At 36.8% G+C, this 22,562-nt stretch overlaps 2 protein-coding genes across 6 annotated transcripts; one reads left to right on the forward strand and one right to left on the reverse strand.

Moving 5' to 3' along the window:
- Positions 1–349: 349 nt before the first annotated feature.
- On the forward strand, positions 350–931 carry LOC142173368 (putative mitochondrial protein AtMg00710). Its single transcript, XM_075238949.1, has one exon. The coding sequence runs from the start codon at positions 350–352 to the stop codon at positions 929–931; it is 582 nt and encodes a 193-aa protein (XP_075095050.1).
- An 8,670-nt stretch (positions 932–9,601) lies between these two features.
- On the reverse strand, positions 9,602–21,517 carry LOC107820410 (DNA repair protein XRCC2 homolog). 5 transcript variants are annotated; one of them, XM_016646691.2, is made up of 12 exons: positions 21,264–21,516; positions 19,933–20,080; positions 16,562–16,707; positions 14,965–15,035; positions 13,885–13,947; positions 12,665–12,799; positions 11,233–11,335; positions 11,052–11,088; positions 10,878–10,969; positions 10,619–10,778; positions 10,162–10,339; positions 9,602–10,068 (listed from the first exon to the last, which is right to left on the reverse strand). In XM_016646691.2, exons 1-10 carry the CDS (start codon positions 21,444–21,446, stop codon positions 10,755–10,757), a joined length of 1,002 nt encoding a protein of 333 aa, XP_016502177.1. In that variant the 5' UTR covers positions 21,447–21,516; the 3' UTR covers positions 9,602–10,068; positions 10,162–10,339; positions 10,619–10,754. The 5 variants fall into 5 exon arrangements, with proteins under 5 accessions (XP_016502177.1, XP_016502176.1, XP_016502182.1 ...); XM_016646690.2 differs by having other exon boundaries at positions 9,602–10,076; XM_016646696.2 differs by lacking the exon at positions 12,665–12,799 and having other exon boundaries at positions 9,602–10,076; positions 21,264–21,517.
- Between the last annotated feature and the right edge of the window lie 1,045 nt (positions 21,518–22,562).

Raw genomic sequence — 22,562 nt, forward strand, 5'->3', positions numbered from 1 at the left:
AATATTAGAGCATGCAAGTTTTTCTCTGTTGAATAAGCTGATCAAGAAGGACCTGATTCGTGGACTACCAAAGTCAAAGTTTAAAGATCACAAAGTGTGTGATGCATATTTGAAAGGGAAGCAAGTCATGTCCTCATTCAAACCAAAGAAGGAAGTGAGCACCTCAAGGCTACTGGATCTTCTTCATATGAATCTGTGTTGACCTATGAGGATGCCTAGCAGAGGAAAAAAGAAGTATATCTTCATTATTGTTGATGACTACTCCATATTCACATAGCCCTTATTTCTCAGGACCAAGGATCAAACCTTTCCAATTTTTGTTGCATTTATCAAGTAGATTCAAGTGAAGATGGGCTACAATATTGTGAGCATCAGATCTGATCACGACACCGAGTTTGTCAATGTCAAGTTTGATGAATTTTGTGTTGAAAATGGTATATGTCACAATTTTTCTGTTTCCAGAACACCTCAACAAAATGGTATTACGGAGAGAAAAAATAGGACTCTTGAAGATATGGTTAGGACAATGTTGATTGACAGTGGTGTGCCAAAGAGCTTCTTGGCTAAAGCAGTGAACACTGCTTTTTATTTGATTAATAAGTACATGATCAGGTCCTTGCTTGACAAGACCCCTTATGAATTTCTTAATGGGAGAAAACCAAAGTTAAATTACCTAAGAGCATTTGGATGCAAATGTTTCGCTCTCAATAATGGTAAGGAGGCATTGGAATTCGATGCAAAGAGTGACAAAGGAATCTTTCTTTGTTACTCTTCTCAAAGCAAAGCATACAAAGTCTACAACAAAAAGACTCGATATGTAGAGGAAAGTATACATGTGATCTTTGATAAATCTCACCACTCAAGTGGGAAAGATTCACATGATAGGATGATCAAGATGGTGACGTCTCAAAGGTCCATGGTGAGGTTATAGATATGTCAAACGGGAAGGTAGATCTAATGAGTCAAGTCAAGGAGACTAGTGAAGAAGATGCAACAGAACTTCCAACTGATTTGGAGGAACCTGGTCCTTCCATAACAACAACTGAAGTTAACAATAGAGTTTTTGATGATGTATTAGGCACTCTCGATGCAGAGAAAAGATATGGTACTCATATTTCCATTGATGCCAATGATGGGTCACACATGGAGGAACTCGGTCCCTCAGGTCCTGAAACCCAGGTGTCTAACTGGAAGCACAAGAGCTCATATCCTCTTCAAAATGAATCACTCATTTGGACTCTGGTATTCAGACTAGATCCAAGGAAAGAAACATGTTTTCCCCCTCAGCCTTCTTGTCTCAAATTGAGCCAAAATATATCAAGGAAGCATTGAAAGATGCCGACTAGATTGTTGATATGCAAAAAGAGCTCCATTAATTTGAAAGGAACAAAGTGTGGCACCTGGTTCCTCAGCCCTCAGATAGAATAATGATTGGAACCAGGTGGGTGTTCAGAAATAAACTTGATAAGTCTAGCGATACAACAAGGAATAAATTTAGGCTAGTGGTCCAAGGCTACAATCAAGAAGAAGGAATTGACTATGATGAAACTTTTGCTCCAGTTACCAGAATGGAAGTTATCAGAATTCTTATTACTTTTGCATCTCATATGGAATTCAAATTATTCCAAATAGATATTAAGAGTGTATTTCTGAATGGATATTTAAAGGAGGAAGTTTTTGTCAAGCAACTACCTGGATTTGAATACCATGAACATCCTGATCATATCTTTAAGCTTTGTCAAAGCTTTATATAGATTGAAGCAGGCCCTTCGTGCGTGGTATGAGAGATTGTTCAGGTTCCTTCTGGATAGTGGCTTCACTAGAGGGAAAATTAACAACACTCTATTTCTGAAGAAACAAGGGACGAACCTGTTGATTGTGTAAGTCTATGTTGATGACATCATTTTTGGTACAGCAAATGATTCCCTTTGTGAGGAGTTTGCAAAGCTCATGAGAAGTGAATTTGAGATGAGCATGATGGGGTAACTAAACTTCTTCCTTGGATTACAAGTAAAGCAAACCTCTAATGGAACTATGATAAGTTAACAGAAGTACATCAAGGAGCTACTGAAAAAATTTGAAATGGAAAGCTCAAAAACCATTGATACTCCCATTGCTACTGCCACTCGTCTAGACATGGACAAACCCGATTCCCCTGTAAATGAAACTATGCATAGGGGTATCATTGGCTCACTTCTGTACATAACGGCCAACAAATCGGACATTGTGATTAGTGTTGGGTTATGTGCCAGATTTCAATCAAGTCTAAAAAAATATCATATGAAGGCTGCCAAGAGAATTCTGCAGTATCTCAAGGGAACGCAGGACCTAGTCTTCTATTATCCCTCTAGAGATAATTTTGACTTAATTAGATATGTTGATGCTGATTAGGCTGGATATCTGGTGGATAGAAAGAGTACATAGGGAATGACACACTTTCTAAGGTCATGCTTGATTTCATGGGGGTATAAAGAAATAAAACTTTGTGGCCCTCCGTACTGAAGAAGCTGAATATGTGGCAATTGCTTCCTATTGTGCCCAACTGTTGTGGATCAAACAACAACTAGAGGACTTTGGTATATTTTCTGGTTGTGTACCATTATTGTGTGATAATATAAGTGCTCTCAACATGGCAAAGAACCTGATTCAGCATAAAAGGACAAATCACATTGATGTGCGACATTATTTCTTGAGGGACAGTGTTGAAAAAGGACTCATCTGTATGTAGTTTTGCAAAATAAAGATCAGGTAGCAGACATCTTTACCAAAGCACTGAGCAGAGAGCATTTTGAAAGAAATCGTCTGGAGTTGGAATTGATTAAGATGAACTGAGAACTCGGTCCCTCGATGATTGAATATGAAAGGATGGTAAGGTAAATTGCTAAAAAGTATTTTCTAGAGACTTCTAACTCAATTCTATACCGTTACAGGTAAACACGCATGTCAACTACAGAGCAAACAAGTGGAAAATGACATTGTAATTATTTGGAAGGATGATGCTCATATTTTCAAAATTTGTCGGGGCACCTGGTTCCCATGACTTAGGTTAGTAGTTCCTCTTACACTCATATGAATTTTGAACTACTAAAGTGTCACATCATTAACTGTTTCCGTCTCTTACGATACCTTTTAAAAAAACAAACGACGCACTCATTACAAACTAACCAGACTACCCATCTCTTCATTCACACCTAATTGTAACTGATCCCTCTTTTCACTCTAAATACCCTAAAGTTCAGTCTCTCTCCTCACTGTTTATATCAAACTTCTCTTCTCTCTCAAGCCCTCTTCTTGTGTCTTCTTGCTCTCACAAAATCAAACATGACTTCACCACAAACTAAGTCTCCCAAAGCCACTAAAGAAACTTTTGTTGTGTCTCCGTCTCACGAAGTATATCCATCTGGATCAGAGCCACAACTCTCACTCACAAAAGCCCCAATTTTCAACCAACCACCATCCACAGTCCCCTCCCCTACACTATCCGGTTCTGGTCCCCATCACACCCGAAAAGGCCTAAATCCTAAAACGTTCGTTGCTTCTCCTTCTCCGTCTGCTACTACAGAAAAAGTCAAATAATAAAAGACTAGCACTATTTATCCTTTTCTTCAAACCACTGAAGAAACAGTGGAAGGAGATGAATAAGTAGAAGTGTCAAGTCAGCATGTTGAGGAAAGGCTCGTGGATGAAATATTAGTTCCTGGTGAGGTTGATGGTGTTTCTGCATCTGGTATTTCTCATACTCCAAGTGCTCAGGGGATTGATTTGAATATCTTGTCAACATCAAGTAACATTATATCATCCTCTACTGGTACAATATTATTGTGTAATGAGGGTGAGACATATAGGAGTGATGCTATTAAAACATGCTCTACCTCTCTTGAAAAAGAGCATGTTGGTGCTGTGAAAAGTTTAGTTGGGGATTCTTTGACTGATGATGTAGGTGACGAGACTCAGGGGGAATAATAGGGGAATGAGAACCAGGTGTCTCAAGGTGACCAAGCACCGATCAGTACTACAGGGCAGCCTACTGAGGGACCTGGTCTCTCTGTCCAAGAGGAGTTTTCTGCTCTTACTTAGGATAAAACTCCTAGCTCTACAAGGCAGCCCCTGGATAGTGCTGACCCTACCTCTTTTGCTCACTATGTTACAGTCCCTTTGGAAGTTGTGCGCCCTGAGACGAAGCCGGTGTCAGAGGGAGAATATAGTGATAGTGAGGAGGACCTAGATAACATATTTGTAGCCCAGTTTATAGCTTCTAGGAGCGGTGGGAAGGCCACAAAAGATTTGGTTCCTAAACGAGACACCACTAGGCAGCAGAAGAAGGCTGCTCCTGGCAGTGTGTTGAAGGAGAATAAGGAGAAGAATAAAAAGAGAAGTATTATGAAAAATAGGCTCATTTATGAGGAGGATGTGCCTCCGGCAAATGTGGTAGAGGTTGATGATAAGGAAACCGCTCAAGAACCTGCTCCTCTGGTCAGGAAAACATCAAAGAAGACAATTTCTATGAAACAAAAGAAGGTTTTATCTGATTAAGTTGGTGAAGAAGGAGATGAGGAGAAGGAGAGTGTAGAAAAGAAGAGGCCTCTCAGAAAGAGGCCAAGTAGCAATGAGGAACCTGGTTCCTCAAAGAGAGGAAGAATAGAACTATCTGAGTTGTAACGGAGAGCAAATTTGAAGTAGAAAGTCTTGTAGGGGAGAGTGTTTTATTATGAGATTCTTGGTCGCTTAGGCAAGAGGAAGTTGGTGGAGATTTGTGACTTCCAAAAGTGGACTCATCCTTTTGACATCTAGAGTCCAAAAGTGTATGCAGAGGAGGTTTGCAGTTTTTATGCTGAAATATTTATGGTAGAGGGGGACACAATTTTGTTTTAAGACAAATGGAAAAGATTTTGTGATAGATGAGGCTCTGCTTGGGGAGATTCTTGGGGTGACTACTAAAGGGCTGTCAACTGTAGAGGGAACCTGTTCCCCAGATTTTAAGAAAATAATCATCAAGCCTCGAGCTGTTTAAACAGGAGAATAAGTGCACAAGAAAGCACTTCTGCCAGAATACGAACTGTTATTTGAGTTGGTGAACAAGTTCTTGCTACCTTGGGCTGAGAGGAGATCCATGGCCTCTATAGCGTACCTAGTTCTTCTGGAAGAACTGGACTCCTACACTCCCATTAATCTACCTGGAATTATGATTAAGCATATGAAGAAGGTAGCAGATTTCAAAGATGGAAATCATGGTCTCCCTTATGGGTTCCTGTTCACTAAGGTACTTGAACGCTTTGAGGTCCCTTTGGGAAGAGCATCAGTGAGAACTCCCAAGCAAATGTTCACCATGACCACCTTGGAGGAGTGTGAGTGTGTGGACAAGAAGGGAGGTATAGGCAGCAGCTCCACTATTTCTCAGCTCATTGATGCTCAAAATGCTGCAAATGAGGAAATCAAGTATATGAAGGCACAAAATGTTATTCTTGAGTCTAAGCTCAATCAGGCCAGCAAGGAACCTGGTTCCAGCAATGCTCAATGAGAAGAGATTGTCCGCCTAAAAGCCAAAAATGCAGAGTTGAGGAACCAAGTAGAGAACCTAAAGGAGCAGTTGATCAACGATCAAAGGGTTGCTAATGCTCGTATGGATAGCCTCATCAGGCCCTTGCTCCCTATTCCTTCCGTTCCCCATCCAATGTCCCCTATCCTACCCATTTGCTAGTTTCTTCTTAATCTTGCCTTGTCTTTTTGTTGTCCTTCCTTATTGATTGTGGTACTCTAGTTTTTGTTTGGATTGTATAAGTGTGTAATTATGGTACTACTACTACGGTTTTCTTCTTTCCCTTATTAATGAGAATCCTCGTCTATTTAATGCATTGTTATACTCTTGCGTTCTATTTTTAGCTATGTTGTGTGCACACAAGTGGCATGAGTTAAATTTACTGGACTTTTTCTTTCATTTACTTGTCTAATATTTTTAATGATGCCAAAAGGGGGAAGAAAATTAAAAGGGAAGAAACAGGTTCTCAGGGGGAATATGGCTGATTCATAGGGGAACAATGTGAAATCTGATTCTCATAGGAGAATATCAATTCTGAGTTTGTCATCATAAAAAGGGAAAAATTGATAAGTTATATGCCTTTGTTTTGATGATTTGACAAACTGAGAACCAGATAGGGAACCTGATATAATTGGTTCTTTAGTGTGCAGAGCAACTAATCAAATGTCTTGTTCAACTCTCAATGAAATCAGTTAAGGGAACAGCAACAGGGATAAATAAGGAGCAGTTCCTCCAGTCACACTACAAGTCAACTCTAATAGTTGTTAAAGCTGCTGCACTGTACACACAACAAGTACAACATCACTGTTGAAGTGTGCAGTGTACTAGACACTCCCTTGCATCATCCTTGATGACCACACACATATATTATCAATATGAGGCAAGGGATTTCACTTAACACTTGCAAAACATAAACAAAGATCTCTCCCAAGTGTGCATCCACCCTTAATTCCTCTAAGGCATTGAAGAACAAAATAGCAACACGACAAAGGGTCAGATGCCAGTATTGATAATGTCGTGTGTCCTTTAGTATTGTTGTGTCTTTGTCTTATGTTATTACATTATAATTTCTATACAACTTTTCAGAAGCATTCGTAGGACATCTTTTAAACCATTATCATTGTGGTTGTTTTGACTAGAGTTAGCCAAGTGTGTAGCTTTGTAATAGAGTTATTACAAAGAAACTTACAATATAGTTAATGTAAGAAGGTGAGGGATAAAGAGTTTAATTCGTAATTTGCAATCGGTAGCAATCTAAAGTTTGCTCAGTTAGTGAAGTTGAACTCCTACCAGTGTAGGTACTGATTTTTAATCCCGTGAGCTGCGAGTTTTTCACGTAAATATCATTGTATTCTTTATGTACCGTTGTGTACTGTGGGAACTGATAGAGAACTAGACTCTCTATACAGTTTGGTGGACCCTTAGTTTACATCATGCAGTAGCTAGTATTTGTTGGTGTTGTTATTAGTGTGAGTTTGATAGAGTTCTGGGAACTAACACAAGATGCTAAATACAGACCTCTTTACTTCAAAATGCGATCTCATTGCATGCTTGCTCTAGTTTAAAGGCTCTCTCAGATGACCTAAAATCCTACTGTGGATAAATTAGTAGACGTCTAAATGTTATTTCCCAAATATTTTATTCACAATACTCTGCAAACTCCTGAGATGCAATTTCCCTATCAAATAACAACAAACACTACAATAGCTATTCGTTTGTAACCAAAGGCAGATGGAGCTTATATTTAATGGGTTTAAATGTACTATATATATGAACTCAAAATCATCCATGATATCAACAATTATATCACTGTAGCAGACTACTATAAATAGCCCCCTCACTTGTAATCAGGGGCGGACGTACATGGATAGAAGTGGTGTCATCCGACACCGCTTTGCCAGAAAAAAATATTAAATATTTTTATTAATATTCTACAAAAATAAAGTAATATATAATAATGACATCGCTTCCTGATAAAGTATTGCTTGGTCCACTGGTCAAACTCATATTTGGGCTTGTAAAGGTCGTAGATTCGAGGCTGGACCTAGACATTCTATTTTTAAATTCTGTGAGCAAGCATTTTTGTTAAAAATGTGAGGCTAAGGAAAGTTGAACCTACACCTCCATTTGCAATAACATTCAACTAAATCATTGGGCCTAAGCTTTCAACTTGTGGGAAAATGATATTAGATACTCCCTCTGGTTCAATTAAAATGACACACTTTTTTGATTAGTTCGTTAAAAAAAGAATGACACATTTTTATATTTGAAAATAATTTAACTTTAATTTTTCATTTTACTCAATTTACCCTTAATGAAAAGATTTTACAGCAATAAAAATGTCATGGCTATATAAAGCTTTTGCCCCTAGAAAGAAGAAAAGAGAGAAAGAAAGATTCTTTCCTTTATCTCATGTGTTATCTCATCTTTTAAGACCACATATTTCAGAAGTCTTCTTTTTTCCCTTTAAACTGTGACAAGTCAAACTACACCATCTAAATTAAAATAGAGGTAGTAATACTTATTACTTGTTTATTTATGCAAATCTGACAGCGCTTACCAAAAGTTCTGAATACGCTCCTGCTTGTAATAACACAATACAACACTTCTTCCTTAGTTCTCTTCCTCAAGAATTGGTTAGAGCTTACTCCCTCTAGTTTATTATTTTCGATTTTATTAGCTTGTAATATTTTTACTATTTTATATCAAGTTTTTATATTACTCTTTATGTGCTTATGGTTGGCTGTACCACCTAATATATTTTATTGCATTTCGTTCATATGATCAACTGTGTTTTATATATTACATTTTAACTGTATATCTGCAGGTTTAATAATCAACTTGACAACAATATGACAAAAATACCTTGTTGATATCATGGGTGATGTCAGCTATGATGATCTCATATTGTTGTCATGCTGTTGTAATTCTGATTATTTTTCTAGGAAGCCATAATCGGGATCTTCTTCTTCCGATGACGATATATATATATGTGTGTGTGTGTGTGTGTGTGTGTGTGTGTGTGTGTGTGTGTGTGTGTGTGTGTGTGTGTGTGTGAGAGAGAGAGAGAGAGAGAGAGAGGAACTACTTGTTATGTCCGCCCATAAGCAAATTAGTACAAAAATTGGTTAATTCATAAAATATTACAAATATTAGCCAAAGAGCTATTTATAGCCAAAAAAGGTCAAAGTTTTGCATTCTTTTGAGTGGATGTTGTTGGAATGAGTACATCTTAAGGAGTTTGAATCTCAGTTTTCGGATTATTTGTGGAGTTTTGAGATAGTTTGAATTGAAAATTCGAAGTAGAAGATGAACATGAAAAAAGATATGTGTATCACACAGTGTATCATTTATGTATCATGTGCATCTAATGTGTATTATATGTATATCTATGTATACTTGTATATGAGATTCATGCATGATACATGTGTTGCGGAAGAATTTTTAAACTCAATTTTAACTACAAATTTTGATATCAAACCAGTCCAACTAACCTTTGATCTTGCTCAAATGTATACTGCCTCACCTAGATGATTTCAACGAATTCCAACCATACCCATTGAAAAAAGTCATTTTTTGCCTAATATTTTTTAGTATTGTAATTCACCTTTTTTGCCTAATTTTGACTCCAAACTAATCTAATATACCTTCAAACTTCCTCAAATTTTGTATATTACCTCATCTATGTATTTTCAACGAATCGCAACAATACCCATTAAAATTTTTTTTTTCCGCTTATGTTTTTTGAATGTTGTATTTCATTGATTATCTTTTTGGCTATTTTTGATAGCATGATTAAATGGCTAATTGTCGGCAAATAGTATCTTTTTTGGTACATTTCCATAAGATTCCCCAAGTAAAATGTGTGCGGGTGTGTGAAAGCCCACTACAATCTCAACAAATAAATTCAAAAGGACCATGAGTTAGAGTGCTAAACTCTTAAAAGTCAAACCCATCAAGTTTAAATCCTAATGAATCCCCTCGTACGGCTGTAACGGTGGACAACCCTTGTGCAAAGTCATTAAAACAATTCAACATAACATACATTCTAACACCTTCCAAACGAAAGAAAAAAGAGAACTCCATAACAAGGTTTCCAACAGCTCTTGTGCAAAAGTCATGTCATTAATTTATCTAAACACAAAATAAATATTCTACGAACTCCAAACGAGGTTTACCTCTTATTCCTAGCTATCATCCCATGCAAATATCACAGCAGTAACACAAAAGATTGCCAACTGAAAACAAATGCAGCCTTAACTTTTTTTCTCCAACTTCAGCTCATTAGCTACTGAAATTACCAATTGTGCTGCTTTTACTTTACTTTCTTAGAAGTCTTATATGCTTCACTGTCCAACTCCAATTTTTCCTCTTCTCGAGCAGATTTGTGTCCCAAACTCAGAGATTATATGAACAATCCATAAATACTCAGAAAACTTTTGACATCTGTCTTTTCCTTTTCTTGCTTTGATTGTTGTTCACATCGGCTGATGTAAAGAAGATGGACATCATCGTCTATCTGTACCCAGAACCTGCAACACTGTGAGTCCTATAAATCACCTTTTACATCACTTGACACGATACACAATAATGAACATGTCAAAATCTAATAATGAGATGCCTACAAATATTGAGGACACTCAGCAATTTCTTCTGCCAGGAATTGTCTATCCAAAATCTTCATAGGCAGAAAACCTCCACTTCGCATGTCACGTCAACCTTTAGCTAGCTTAGGGTCATCCGTAGTTATTAATCAACTTTCGTCAGAGTGTTAAGGCTCCAAGCAAACAACTATGAAAAGAGCTGTACATCACAAATATATTCAGCTATGAAAGAGCTGATGAAGTAAAATTAGTGGTCAAATTTCTACAACTATAATCTAATTAAAATAAAGTGGCTCTTTAGACTATTTAAACACATTTCTGCTTTATTCCACTCCATAGTAACTCTTTTTCCAGGGTACATAGCAACAACTAAAGTATGCCACGAAGAGCAACTATGTCTACAAGTAAACAAAGTATTGACGGCGGGGGGGCGGGGGTGTTGGCAAGTGCAGAGATAAATGAACCAAATTTAACTTACAGTTGATACTTGGTACCACTGCCAGATGAACAAGTGACATTAGGAAATTCATCTTGGGCTTCAATTAATTGCCTGACCTCAAGTTGAGGGAGCAATCATGAATCGGTATGTCAAAAGCCAGTCCAAAAACATGTCTTCATGATATGATGTATGCACCGTCCTACATTTTTTAGGTAATCACATTAGTGAAGCTGGAGAGTGAATTCTCGATGACAGGAAGCACATCATTGTAAACACTCAAACCTTAGATAGTACATACATCATTGAATGTGAATTTGTCTGATATCTTCAGGGATGGCAACAGCCATTCCGACAAATAGATGGGCTGCTTTTGATATTTCCCACTATCATCTGAAGAATAATGAGAAAGCCAATTTTTTATTCATGGAAAGAGCAAGAGAATATGACTGGCCTAAATGACTTGGAGCCATACCTGAAGGGCGCACAAGTATTCTGTGAGAAACAAAGGACTGTAACAACCAGAAAAGATTATTAAGGCTAATAAGCTGCTTAAAGTCCAAATATTCAGTTTAATCATGATGCCTTCACGCCTTCAATCATCTAATTCACACGAACACACACATCTTAGATACTTAGGAGACATCATAAAATACCTGCCACACAGAAGGCATATACTCCCGATACAGTTGAACACTAGCACTACTTCTGATGGTCTTCGAGTCCAAGGTACCCTCAACAGACAACTGTCCTATAATCCTGTTTGAGTAGTTGAAAATTAGAGAATGATAAATGTGAGAAAGAAGACTATTCATATAATTAAGCAGCTTTAAATCATCAAGAGATGAACTTATGACAACAATAAGCATCAGCATTCAATTAGATCTGGAGCAACTGAAGAGTTCAATAAACATGGTATGCAGGACTTTTTGCATTACCCATAAAATTACAGTTCACTCGATCAAATTCAAAAATGGTACACACACTGGTCCTAAACTGGTACTTTCAAGGTCGTAAACCACTATTGATGATCAACTAGATGTTACTTGTTTAGTTGAAAAATCAGAACACAAACTGTCCACTATTGAAGGGGAGCCTTGGCAGTAACGGGTAAAGTTGCTGCCATGTGACCAAGAGGTCACGGGTTCAAGCTGTGGAAACAGCCTCTTGCAGATATGCAGGTTAAGGATGCGTACAATAGACCCTTGTAGTCTGATCCTTCCCCGGACCCCGCGCATAGAGGGAGCTTAGTGCACCGGGCTGCCCTTTTAAACTGTCCAAACCAATGAGCCCAGAACATGAAATTAAAACCATTGCGCATTGACAAACAGACAGTACATATAGGGCGTTTTTCCCCACCTATTCTAGGCAGGATAAATTATCATATTATCAGTTCTTTTGTTACCCAAATTTTATTAAAATTAGCGCTGTCAAATATGGCCCAAGCCCAAATGACCCGCCCAACCCGTCCAAGGTTGGGCTAGTTATTGACCCACCCATTTATTGAACTCAATCCATCTTGACCTAGCCCATCTCAACCCATTAAAGTTGGACTGATTTTTAGCCCAAATTGATCCATGAGTAACTTTGCCGAAATATCTTAGATAATTCTTTTTTGTTTGATATGTTGTATATGACCGTAGTCTTCTTTTCGCCTTCTTCAGCCGAGGGTCTATCGGAAACAGCCTCTACCTCTCGGGGTAGGGGTAAGGTCTACGTACACACTACCCTCCCGGGATTTCATTGGGTTGTTATTGTTGTTGTTATTGTTGTTGTTGTTGTTGTTGTTGTATGTTGTATATGACTATAACAAAAGGAAAAAAGCTTTATTTAGTAATTATACAATTCATAAGAAAACAACATATATTAATTAAAGCTTGGTAAGAGTTGGGTGGGTTGGGTTATGACGCAAATTTTAACCCCTCTTGACCCAACCCATGTTAACCCAAGTAACTTTTGGCGGGTCAACTCAACCTATTTTGACCCGCCCAAAATCGGCCCAACCCGCCCATTTGATACCCCTAATTAAAATGCAATACAAGATTTATTTTATTTCGCTTTAGCCAAAAGAAATGTAATGAAACCAACCTAATTTCGCGTGTTGTATATTTATCCTGTAAACTTGTTGCTTTTGTAGTTAGAACAAGCATCGGATGCACCAAAAGGATCTTCTGGATCTCTTGAACAACACTCTCTGACACACATTGCAGAGACAGACTTTTCCTGGTAATAAGACAATTATCTAATGCTAAAAAATTCATAGACTATAATTTAAGAATAAGAATCGCAAAAGAAAGGTGCAACTTATTCAGGAAGAAAAGGAGCATACTGCATATATGTATACATGAGAAGTACACCAATGAGTTTCTCTGTCCTTACTTCACATTATTTTATAAGATAGGAAAATAAATGAAAGAGATACAATCCTCGTTCCCATCTTCTTACCATTCCTTTTCCCTCCTAAGAACCAAACATAAGTGTTAACGTAGAGAATGCTGGGTGGGAAACATAAACAGATGAAAACAAGCAGAAGGAACTCGTAATCATTAATATAGTGCTCGAAGTATGCACTTGATTTAACATGTGACGTTCCCCATCTCCATGAGAAAAGAAGAAAAAGAAATGACAATTGAACTGGGGTTTATTCAACATGATAGAGTTATACGAAAACAAAAGAAAGACAACTAACTATAAACTTCATTATATGAATGGAGTTATACATCTAAAACGCATGCAGAATAGGAGCTCTTAAGAAGCACCATTCTCAAACTGAAAAGACTATGTTTTAAATCTTTTAAGCACTCTCCAAGAGCTGAGGCAGGTTTTGCAAGAGCTATTTATCGTGCATGTGAATTTAGTATAACACAACCAGAATTTTGGCATGACCAAGAATAGGTTCATTTGTTAAGATGAATCCAAAAGTATGAAATTGTAAAACAGGCTAATAAACACAAACAGACAGGTGCCTAATAAACTCGAAATTGTTTTTATGCACATGCAAGGGGGAAAAAAGATATACAGTGAATAGAATACAAATTTTGTCAGCAAAACGTTGCATATTTGCACTTCTTATCCTCTATGTTTGACTGCTGATAGTCACTTTCTAACTAACAAATAGGTAACAGAAACTGCAGCCTTACATAACACCACGAAACTGCTACATAGCAAGGTGCTTAAGGGGAGGTACATGGAGACATAAACAAGCTTTAAGGCTTCTCCATTACTCATTCTTTTCGGGGTTCATTTCAGATTGCTTCTTTCATTAGTTTTTCCTCTTTTATATGTAAGACATTACAGTGGACTCTAACCTGTTAATGCTCCCTGGTGGTATAGAAGGTGAAGCACGATCCATCCAATAAAAAGCTCCAATACTGGTCATACAAGAGAAGCAACATATCTTAGTAAGGTACAGAATTTAGTTAAACCACTAAGGAGTGTTAGAAAAAGGAAAAGACCTAAAGAAGACAAAAGGAGAAGGAACACAGAGAATGTCTGAACACAGATCAGATGATCTAACCAATAACCACCAAATAGATAATTTACAGTGAAGTACAGTCCTAATGTCTGAACACAGATCTGGTGCATTAACAGAGAACAGCTAAATGGATACAGTCCTTTGCAACATACATGTCAAATCTAGTCAAGAAAAAATCTAGTCCAAGTGAAAACAGGACAAGAATGTATTTCCCACTCCCAGGCCCCCAGGTGCACTGCCAATGAAACAGACAAGGAACTATAAAAATTAACACAAATTTCCAATAACAAGGCACCTTTTGATAAATTGGTAATTTCCTTGGACATTGCCCTGATAAAACATGACGAAAATGTCATTTTAAAGAAGACTATCTTACTATTGGTTTCTATCAGCATACCATAGGATTGGTTGTTTTAACATGGCCACATGAAGAAATTGGCACAATGCCTAATTACAAAGATAAGTCTGGATTTATGACTGGTTTTCAAAGGTTGAGAATTATGCACTATGAGGAGATGTTTGATTTATGTATCCATATACTTATCCTAAGAATAATTTTATATTTTAAGTTGATCTGAAAACGTTTCACGCATAAACAAGGACAAATTTGACCCTTTTTAAGCCCAATTCTGGATGTTATCATCGTTTAGATACCTTTCCTTCTTTGCTATAACTGTTTACGTATTCTTCATCTTATCATGGGGATTTAACACATCTTCAATTTCTAAACATGTTCATACAAATGCTTTTCATTTCGATGGAATCCAGTGCTAGGTCAATGTAAGACCCTCGCCACAAATGATAATCTTGTTTATAGTAATCAACCATTAAAAACATCACGTGTTTCTCTTTGTTATTTGTATGAAACTAAAACATCAGTTAACATCACAGAGAAGAGAACATAAGAAGAAACCTGTCAATCATAAGCAAACAAACACCAGTACCATGTGCCTCTTTTTCCTTTTGAAGTTGGAGATGCATCGTCTGCAACGAAATGAGAGAAAGAATAAGCGACATGTTTGTATATGAATTGTGTTTTTTTTATTCAAAGATAAAGAAGTATTTCACGGACTTGGCCAATCAAAAAGAAAGCTTTGTAGACACAAAATGATAAATAAGAATAAATTAACAGCATATATTCACAGAGGAAAGTGTTGAATCATGTGATCAACTCATCTAAAAGTTAAAGATGATAAAGAGGACACTTTTATCTACTTTAATTATATCTTCAACACACCTCCTCATATGTAGGGCCTGATTCTTTTTTCATGAGTCAAGCACGTCGACATTCTTTTTTATAGTGGATGGCGGTGAGACTTGAAATCGGGACCTCTGTTGACCTTTGTCTAACTCTCATAAAGAGTTCAAAAAAGGACCTTGAACCTAACGCAGCTCCAAAAATTAGGTTATGATGTGAGGATTGTCAAACCCATGTAAAAAGACTGCATTTCATATTCTTAACCAATCTGGACACTCTAACACCTCTTTGCAAGACAAAGATTGGAAATCTGAAATGTGAATAACGTAAGATCAAGTCTTAACATTGAGAAAAACAACAAGGATGAATGCTCTGATACAATGCTGCAGTCTGCGACCAACAACAACAGTTATGTCTCAATCCTAAAGCAAGTTAAGATCGACTATATGACTCCTCATTGTCCCTATTACACTATCTAAACCTCTCACAGCCCAATAGCATAAAAACTTAGTTTCTCAATCACTAGACGTTCTCTATATTTTCTACTGGCATATAAATTTCTAATGAGACCTCGCAGATATTGGAACTAAGTAAACTTACTAACATGACAAAAATATAATCATAACTGATGGTATCACCTTTATAGAATTTTTTCCCATTACATCCTATTGTTCGCTAGGTATGCATAGATTCCAAGAGATTGTAGGTCTATTGAGACAACTTCTTTCCACATATGATTTTAGCTCTACTTCATTCTTTTTAACACATTCACTAAGCATGGTTTCGCATCTATGGACCGTAGCATCTGGAGGTCGATGTAGGACATGACCGGCCTTATCAAGCGAGCTTCGTATAGAATAAGGACATCTTTTGTCAGTAAAATCTAAGACAGGGACATTTATCATCCTTAAACAAAAACAGTTCAGAACTGGACGATAAGTGGGGCACATATTTCCAAGTTGTATTCCAATATATTTAACAAGAGAATGTCAACGTAGAACCATATCAACCTCTTTCAATCATAGAGACTCACTTTATTTACATCCCTAACATCAAGGAGATTGTAAATTGTCCACAATGCTGGTCGTAATAATTTTAACAAAGCATTAGCAAGGTCTAAGGAAAAAAAGCTATCTTAAGAGAACTCCCAGGTAAATCGATAGGAAAGATGACTTGTTAAAAGAGAGAAAAAGATAGGTAGGAAAAGTTAGAAGCAAAAATAGATAAACCACAGATTCTTTTTTTGTTATTTGGGAAATAGTTAACAAAATAAAACGCGGAAATTAAAACCTTAGAACACATTCTAACTCACCTTAAGAGTGGCAAGAAATTCAGAACTATCATAACAGCGTATGTACAAGAACCTTCTCATGCTGACTGCGAACAATTCTTGGTCATATTCCGAGTGCACATCCTTTGATCCACTAAGAGAATCATCCACTTTATTTAGCTTGTGGCCTACGTCATGGCATGATTAGACAAATTAAACCAAAGACTACTTGCATCAAATGTATGAGACCTTCAACATATTTTATTACTAGCTTTCTAGTAATGAAATAACTAAATAAATACTAGTACTTTCTTTTTCATTCTAAAAACAATTACTAGTTTTTCTACCCTTTTATCAGTATGTGTGTGTGTATTCTCCATTTCGTGCAAGGCGAGCCTTGGAGCATCTGCAAAGTTACTCCTTTGGAGACCCGTAGGACATGGACTTGAGGGATAAAAGTAGCCTCTTCGCAGAAGTGCTTAAAGAAGGCTGCACATGGTAAGAACATCCTCCCTCTACCCGAACTGTCAGGAAACATTTTTTGCAGGAGGTTAGTCCCTATTCTGCCTCATTTGCACCTTACCCTGCTAAGCCTCGAGGTAGTCAGTAGAATTGCCCTATGTAGTTTTGCACTGAAGACCCTATCAGAATTTGGAACTTCTAAGCTTCTCACCCATGGACTACTATTTCTACTTTCTAGTTTCTCTTATGAAAATTCTGAAGATGGACACTGGTTATTGGTTAAACGCCAGCCCCTACTATCAAGGGAGCATATGATAGCTCTCAACTCTTTCCAATTTTTAAGTGATACCTAAATGCTTTGTTTTTATTATTTTTCCTGATGATAAGTCAATGAAATGTCACCAATGTGCACCAAGGAGATGCAAATTTTATTGATACAAGTGATCAGTGTTAAACTCTAAAAATTCTATCAACTATCTACACATAAAAGGATCTTTTATTTACACCAAAAGTTTAACCAGAAAACAGAGCTGTCGATCTTCCATATGGGTCTGTCAACTCCTTCAAACATCCTCCAGTTCATTCTCTGCATATCATCCAATAGATGCATAACAGTGCAAATTCCAGACTTCCTTGCTTTCCTTCCCTAATCTGCTCAGGCTCCATGTCTCAAGGGTATCAGCAACTCTTAAGGGAGTACCGAGTAACTGTGATATACTGAACATGGAATACACCACAATACGTAGCTCCACAACATGACAAAAATGAGGAGCAAATGTTTAGACTCCTTCCCTTGTTTCTAGCACAAACACTAACAACTCATCATTATAAAACTCCACTTGAAATTCTGTTTTTTTATTGGATTTCACCAAAGGGTCACTACTAATTCTGTGCTACATATATTTTATCTTGCTTTCGAATCTTCTGTGCAGTTACTGAATGTTTTAAACTTTTTTTTTTCAAGAAATGTTAACCTGTAGAGCTTAGAGGTAAATAGCTAGCCCTACACCTCGAACATTTGAAATTATGATCAACACAAGTTACTCAAGATTGGATTCTGCAAGCAATTAGAAGATGCTCCAAAAGCAAACAGAAGAGTAGCAGCTTAGTTCATGGAACTATACTGCATTTTCCGAATTGGGTTATGCTTCTTCAATTACAGTACGATGAATTCTGCCATTCTAACACCAAAATCAATAATATCCATTTACTTCAGCCAGCTTGTCAAGATCGTAACATCATGGATGTAAATTTCAAATAATTACCTAATTCATTAAACCCAATATCCAATTACAATGAATTAACTCACAGCACCCATGGGTTCAATTCTCGCGTGTTAGAGGGCTTAGACACAACCTTGATTTATTTTATCTCCCATTTTTTATGTTACGGCCCTTCCCCGGACCCCGCGCTTAGCGGGAGCTTAGTGCACCGGGCTGCCCTTTTTTTTGGTGGTGTCCGGTCCAACTTGCACCCACACCTCGACTATTCCATTGGGTACCTGCTACATCCCACCAACATAAATACCATATAACTCCACCGACCAAAGTTTAGACAAGTGGGAAGAAATCACCTAGTGCTTTTTGCCTTTGCTGGCATTTTAACATGAGACCACATGGTTCTCATCCCACTTTGTTGACACTAGGCCACACCCTTGGTTTATCTCCCCTATTGGTCAGAATGCCTGTGTAAAAATGCAATATTACGGTAGACTACTAAAGGTAACAATTAACAAAGCATATCACCAATATTGCAACACCAAAAGATCATAACACGCACTCATTCTAAAAACTCATTTTAACTCATCCAGACCTGGCAAACTTAAGTCAACTCTCAACCTAATAGAATGGTTACCGACTTTGATAAACACACAATTGGCTGGCCAATTCAAAACAAATATTCGATCGATAGACTCAGCACATAAGCATGTTACATTTTAAGTACAACAACAACAACATACCCGTTGTATTCCCCAACAGGTAGTTCCCAATGTTTGGCACTTTCCATACTTCATGGGTGCAACATCAATAAATTCACTCATGATCAAGTTACAACCTAAGATGGCTCTTTGAATACTTTTTCAAAAACTTTTAGCGAAAAAAGCAAAAACCAAGTGGGATCTGGTGAAGTTACGTAAGCAGGCTTTACTCCTACCTTGTGAAGGTAGAGAGGTTGTTTCCGGTAGACCCACGGCTCAATGAAAGCAAATTCACAACAGTTATGACAGAACAACGGAAAGAGAAGCAATAACAACAATCAAAAAAATAATATAAACAAAGCAAAAGAAACATCACGTAATAAGGTAATAATAGAGATCTAAAAATAAGGAATACGAGGATAACACTAGTACTACAGATATGGAAAAAGAAGTCCATGTTTGAAAAGAAATACTGTTGACAACTTACTAACCTACTACCCTAATCCTCGACCTCCATACCCTCCTATCAAGGGTGATGTGTACAAGGGACTACATAAAGTTCTTCAAAGATAGATTACGAGAGATGTTCTGAATCTTCAAGGCAATGTAATATTTTTGTTTGATTCAACTGAATTGCTAAAAAGCAGTATCTGAGTGTCAATAAAAACTTTTGAAGTGGCCAGGAGTTCATTGCTACTTGCTCTTTATTTTAATTTATAAAGAGGGTTCATTGTTACAATAATTGAGGTGTTGGTCTACTTTGTATGTATAGATGATTGGCTCCATTTTGGGAGGCTTAATGTGTGTTTTTACTATATAATTCTGTAAAGTCAATACCAACTTCTTGTACTATCAATAAATACTTTGATTAATCGCAAAAGAAAAACAAAAAAAAATGTTTTGAAACTACAAGCAAGAAAAGTAACCATACATCTCCAGCAGTTGACTAAACTATAAAATTAAAGCCCCTCAAGTCTAAACAACGAGGAAATTCCAAAATACAAAATAAATAAGCTCAAGAGTAAACATCTACCATTTGCTTTAATGATCTGCCGCTTCAGTGATTGTGAAAGGCTTAACACATCAAAACGACAATCCAGGTCAATAAACATTACTAATCGCTCCAAGCCTCCATAGTTGATGCCCTTCCATGCCTTAGGCAAAATACAATTAATAGCAGCCTAGCATTGAACCAAAAAAAATAACATTATTATAAATTGAAAAGTCATATAATCCAAAAACTATGGTATTAATGCTTCTTCTTTTTTCACACTTTAACATTAGGTTTGATATTTGTTAGAAATCCTTTTAAGCAAGTTAAGGACGTGTAAGACATCGTGTAGGGATATGTGAGAGTTTTAGAGACCTCCTTATTTGCAAGATAAATTGTTTTCTTCGCCATGAAGAATAATTCCAATATTTGCAAATACTCGTTTGGTCATGTCGTTTGGGGAACTTCAAGTGAACCACTGAAAGGTCGGTAACAATGTGCATTTCAAGTGAAGCGTTTTAAATCATCAACTTCACAAACCATTTTCAAGTTAAGTTCATGTCCAAACACTTCCTATAAACTTTTCTTTTTGTGATAAGGTATAGTCCAGCTTCGCGTACCTCAACTATTTACCAGTTACCTCACACCAACCAGCACATGCAGAGACGGATCCAAGATTTAAGCTTTATGGGTATAATCTTCAAGGTTCTTAGCATTGAACTCATTATATTTTAAAGTTATAGGTTCATATCTACTATTTATTGCAATTTAGAGAACTATTACTCATAGAGGTATTGGGTTCATATGAACCCAGTATCCCAAAGCTCCATCCGCCCCTAAGCACAGGTTGCTAACTCCCACCATCACAAGAAATTTTGCCCACCAAAGCTTAGGCATATGGGAAAGACTTCCACAAACGTTTTCTCAATTTTAACTTCAAATAATCTTTTTTTTTTGTTTCATCTGAAATATGGTCCAAATGCGGAATGAAATAGACCAGAACAGTCACAAAAAATTTACAAGTAGGACGCAACTAGTTTTTATTTCTTTAATCAGGTAAGGCTGAATTTCATTCAATAGGCATCCAGGGGATGTAAATCAGTACAAAAACTTAGTTAGCTCCTATACATTACTTATCCTCCTACCTAAAAACTCAAGGAGCTTACAAAATTAGGACCCAACTATTCCGGATTGAAACCTAGTTAATTGATTATTATGAGTAGACAATAAAATGTAGGAGCTAAAGAAGTAGAATATAAATTTATATAATAACAAAACGTACACACTCGGAACTACTTACTTTAAATTCTGGATTATGTATGTAAAACGTCGTAGACGAAAAAGAGAATTAGGGTTTATATTTTGTGACTTGCCTGAATAAGAATGCGAGTTTTGGAAGAAGGAGAAGGGCCGACGATTTCGACGACGTTGCCGGCGCGGAGAGGGATGCGATGAAGAGGTGGAGGTAGTGGTAAAAATGGCCGCTCCGAGAGAACCCTTGTTAGGAACTGCTTCGCCGTTTCGTCTCCTTCTATCCATTCTCTAGCCGACGCCATTTTCACACTCTCTCTGTTGCTCTGATGAAACGAAAAGGGAAAGTATAACCAGCTCGAGAGAAAATGACAAAATATTAGATTATGATATTTGAAAATATAATTTTGGTTTGATTTTGAAGTTTTATGAGTAATTTTAGTGAAAATTTTGAAAAATAGTTTTTTGGAGTTTGTCAAAATTTTTAAAATGTATTTTTAAGCGAAAATTAAAAATTTTATGAACAAATGCTAATTTCGAAAAAAGTATATTTTTTTAAAAGAAGAAAGAAATTTCTTATGTTCAAACGGTCTCTTGATATGGTCTCTTGATCCTTAAATTTATGATAAGATTTTTAGTCTTATAGTTAAGAGATAATACATAAAATGGATCTCGAACTTGTCCCGATAAATGAGTTTCGCAAGTAATCTTCTATTCCAATACATATGTAATTTTTACGGGTGTTCCAGTACCATCATATACTTATTAGAATTGATTAAATTTTTTTTTTCACCCTTGTAAGCCATCTCTCAGGCATGTTGTGCCTAATTGCAAAGGGGCGCGTTTATTGCTATTGTATAATCGTAAAAAAGGAAAACAATTACAACCCCCAACAGTAATATATTCCCCTTTCCTCCAATTTAATACTCGACTCACCCTATTTCTTCTTTCACCGTACCAACCCCACTAACCCTAATTTGTTTTTACTACCAAATCAGCCACAACTAACGTTCAAGTTTCGATATTTTAAGGCAACAGTAGGTAATTTTTAGTAATTTGAGTTAAATTTCGTTTAATTCTACTTAATTTATGTCTATTTTTCTTGTGTTTTGAACTGCAGTTAAGGTATATAATGGCTTCAAAAAGATTGAGTGGGCTTTGTACAGAAGAGGACGATCATGCATCTACTGAAAAAGTGCGATGTAATCATTGATATTTGCTGCCATTGTTGACTTCTTGAACCCCTAGGAATCCTGGTAGAAGGTATTTGGCTTGTTCATAATATGAGGTAAGTTGATTTAATTTTCAAGATTAAATCAGTTAATATATGAAGAAATTGAACTCCAAAATACCAACTTTATTGTTATTCATGATAGGGTGCTAGAGCATGTGATTTTTAGCGTTGGAGAGATGGAGAAATT

The sequence above is a fragment of the Nicotiana tabacum genome, chromosome 19 (genome assembly GCF_000715075.1).
Source record: "Nicotiana tabacum cultivar K326 chromosome 19, ASM71507v2, whole genome shotgun sequence".
In the NCBI taxonomy this organism is placed as follows: Eukaryota; Viridiplantae; Streptophyta; class Magnoliopsida; order Solanales; family Solanaceae; genus Nicotiana; species Nicotiana tabacum.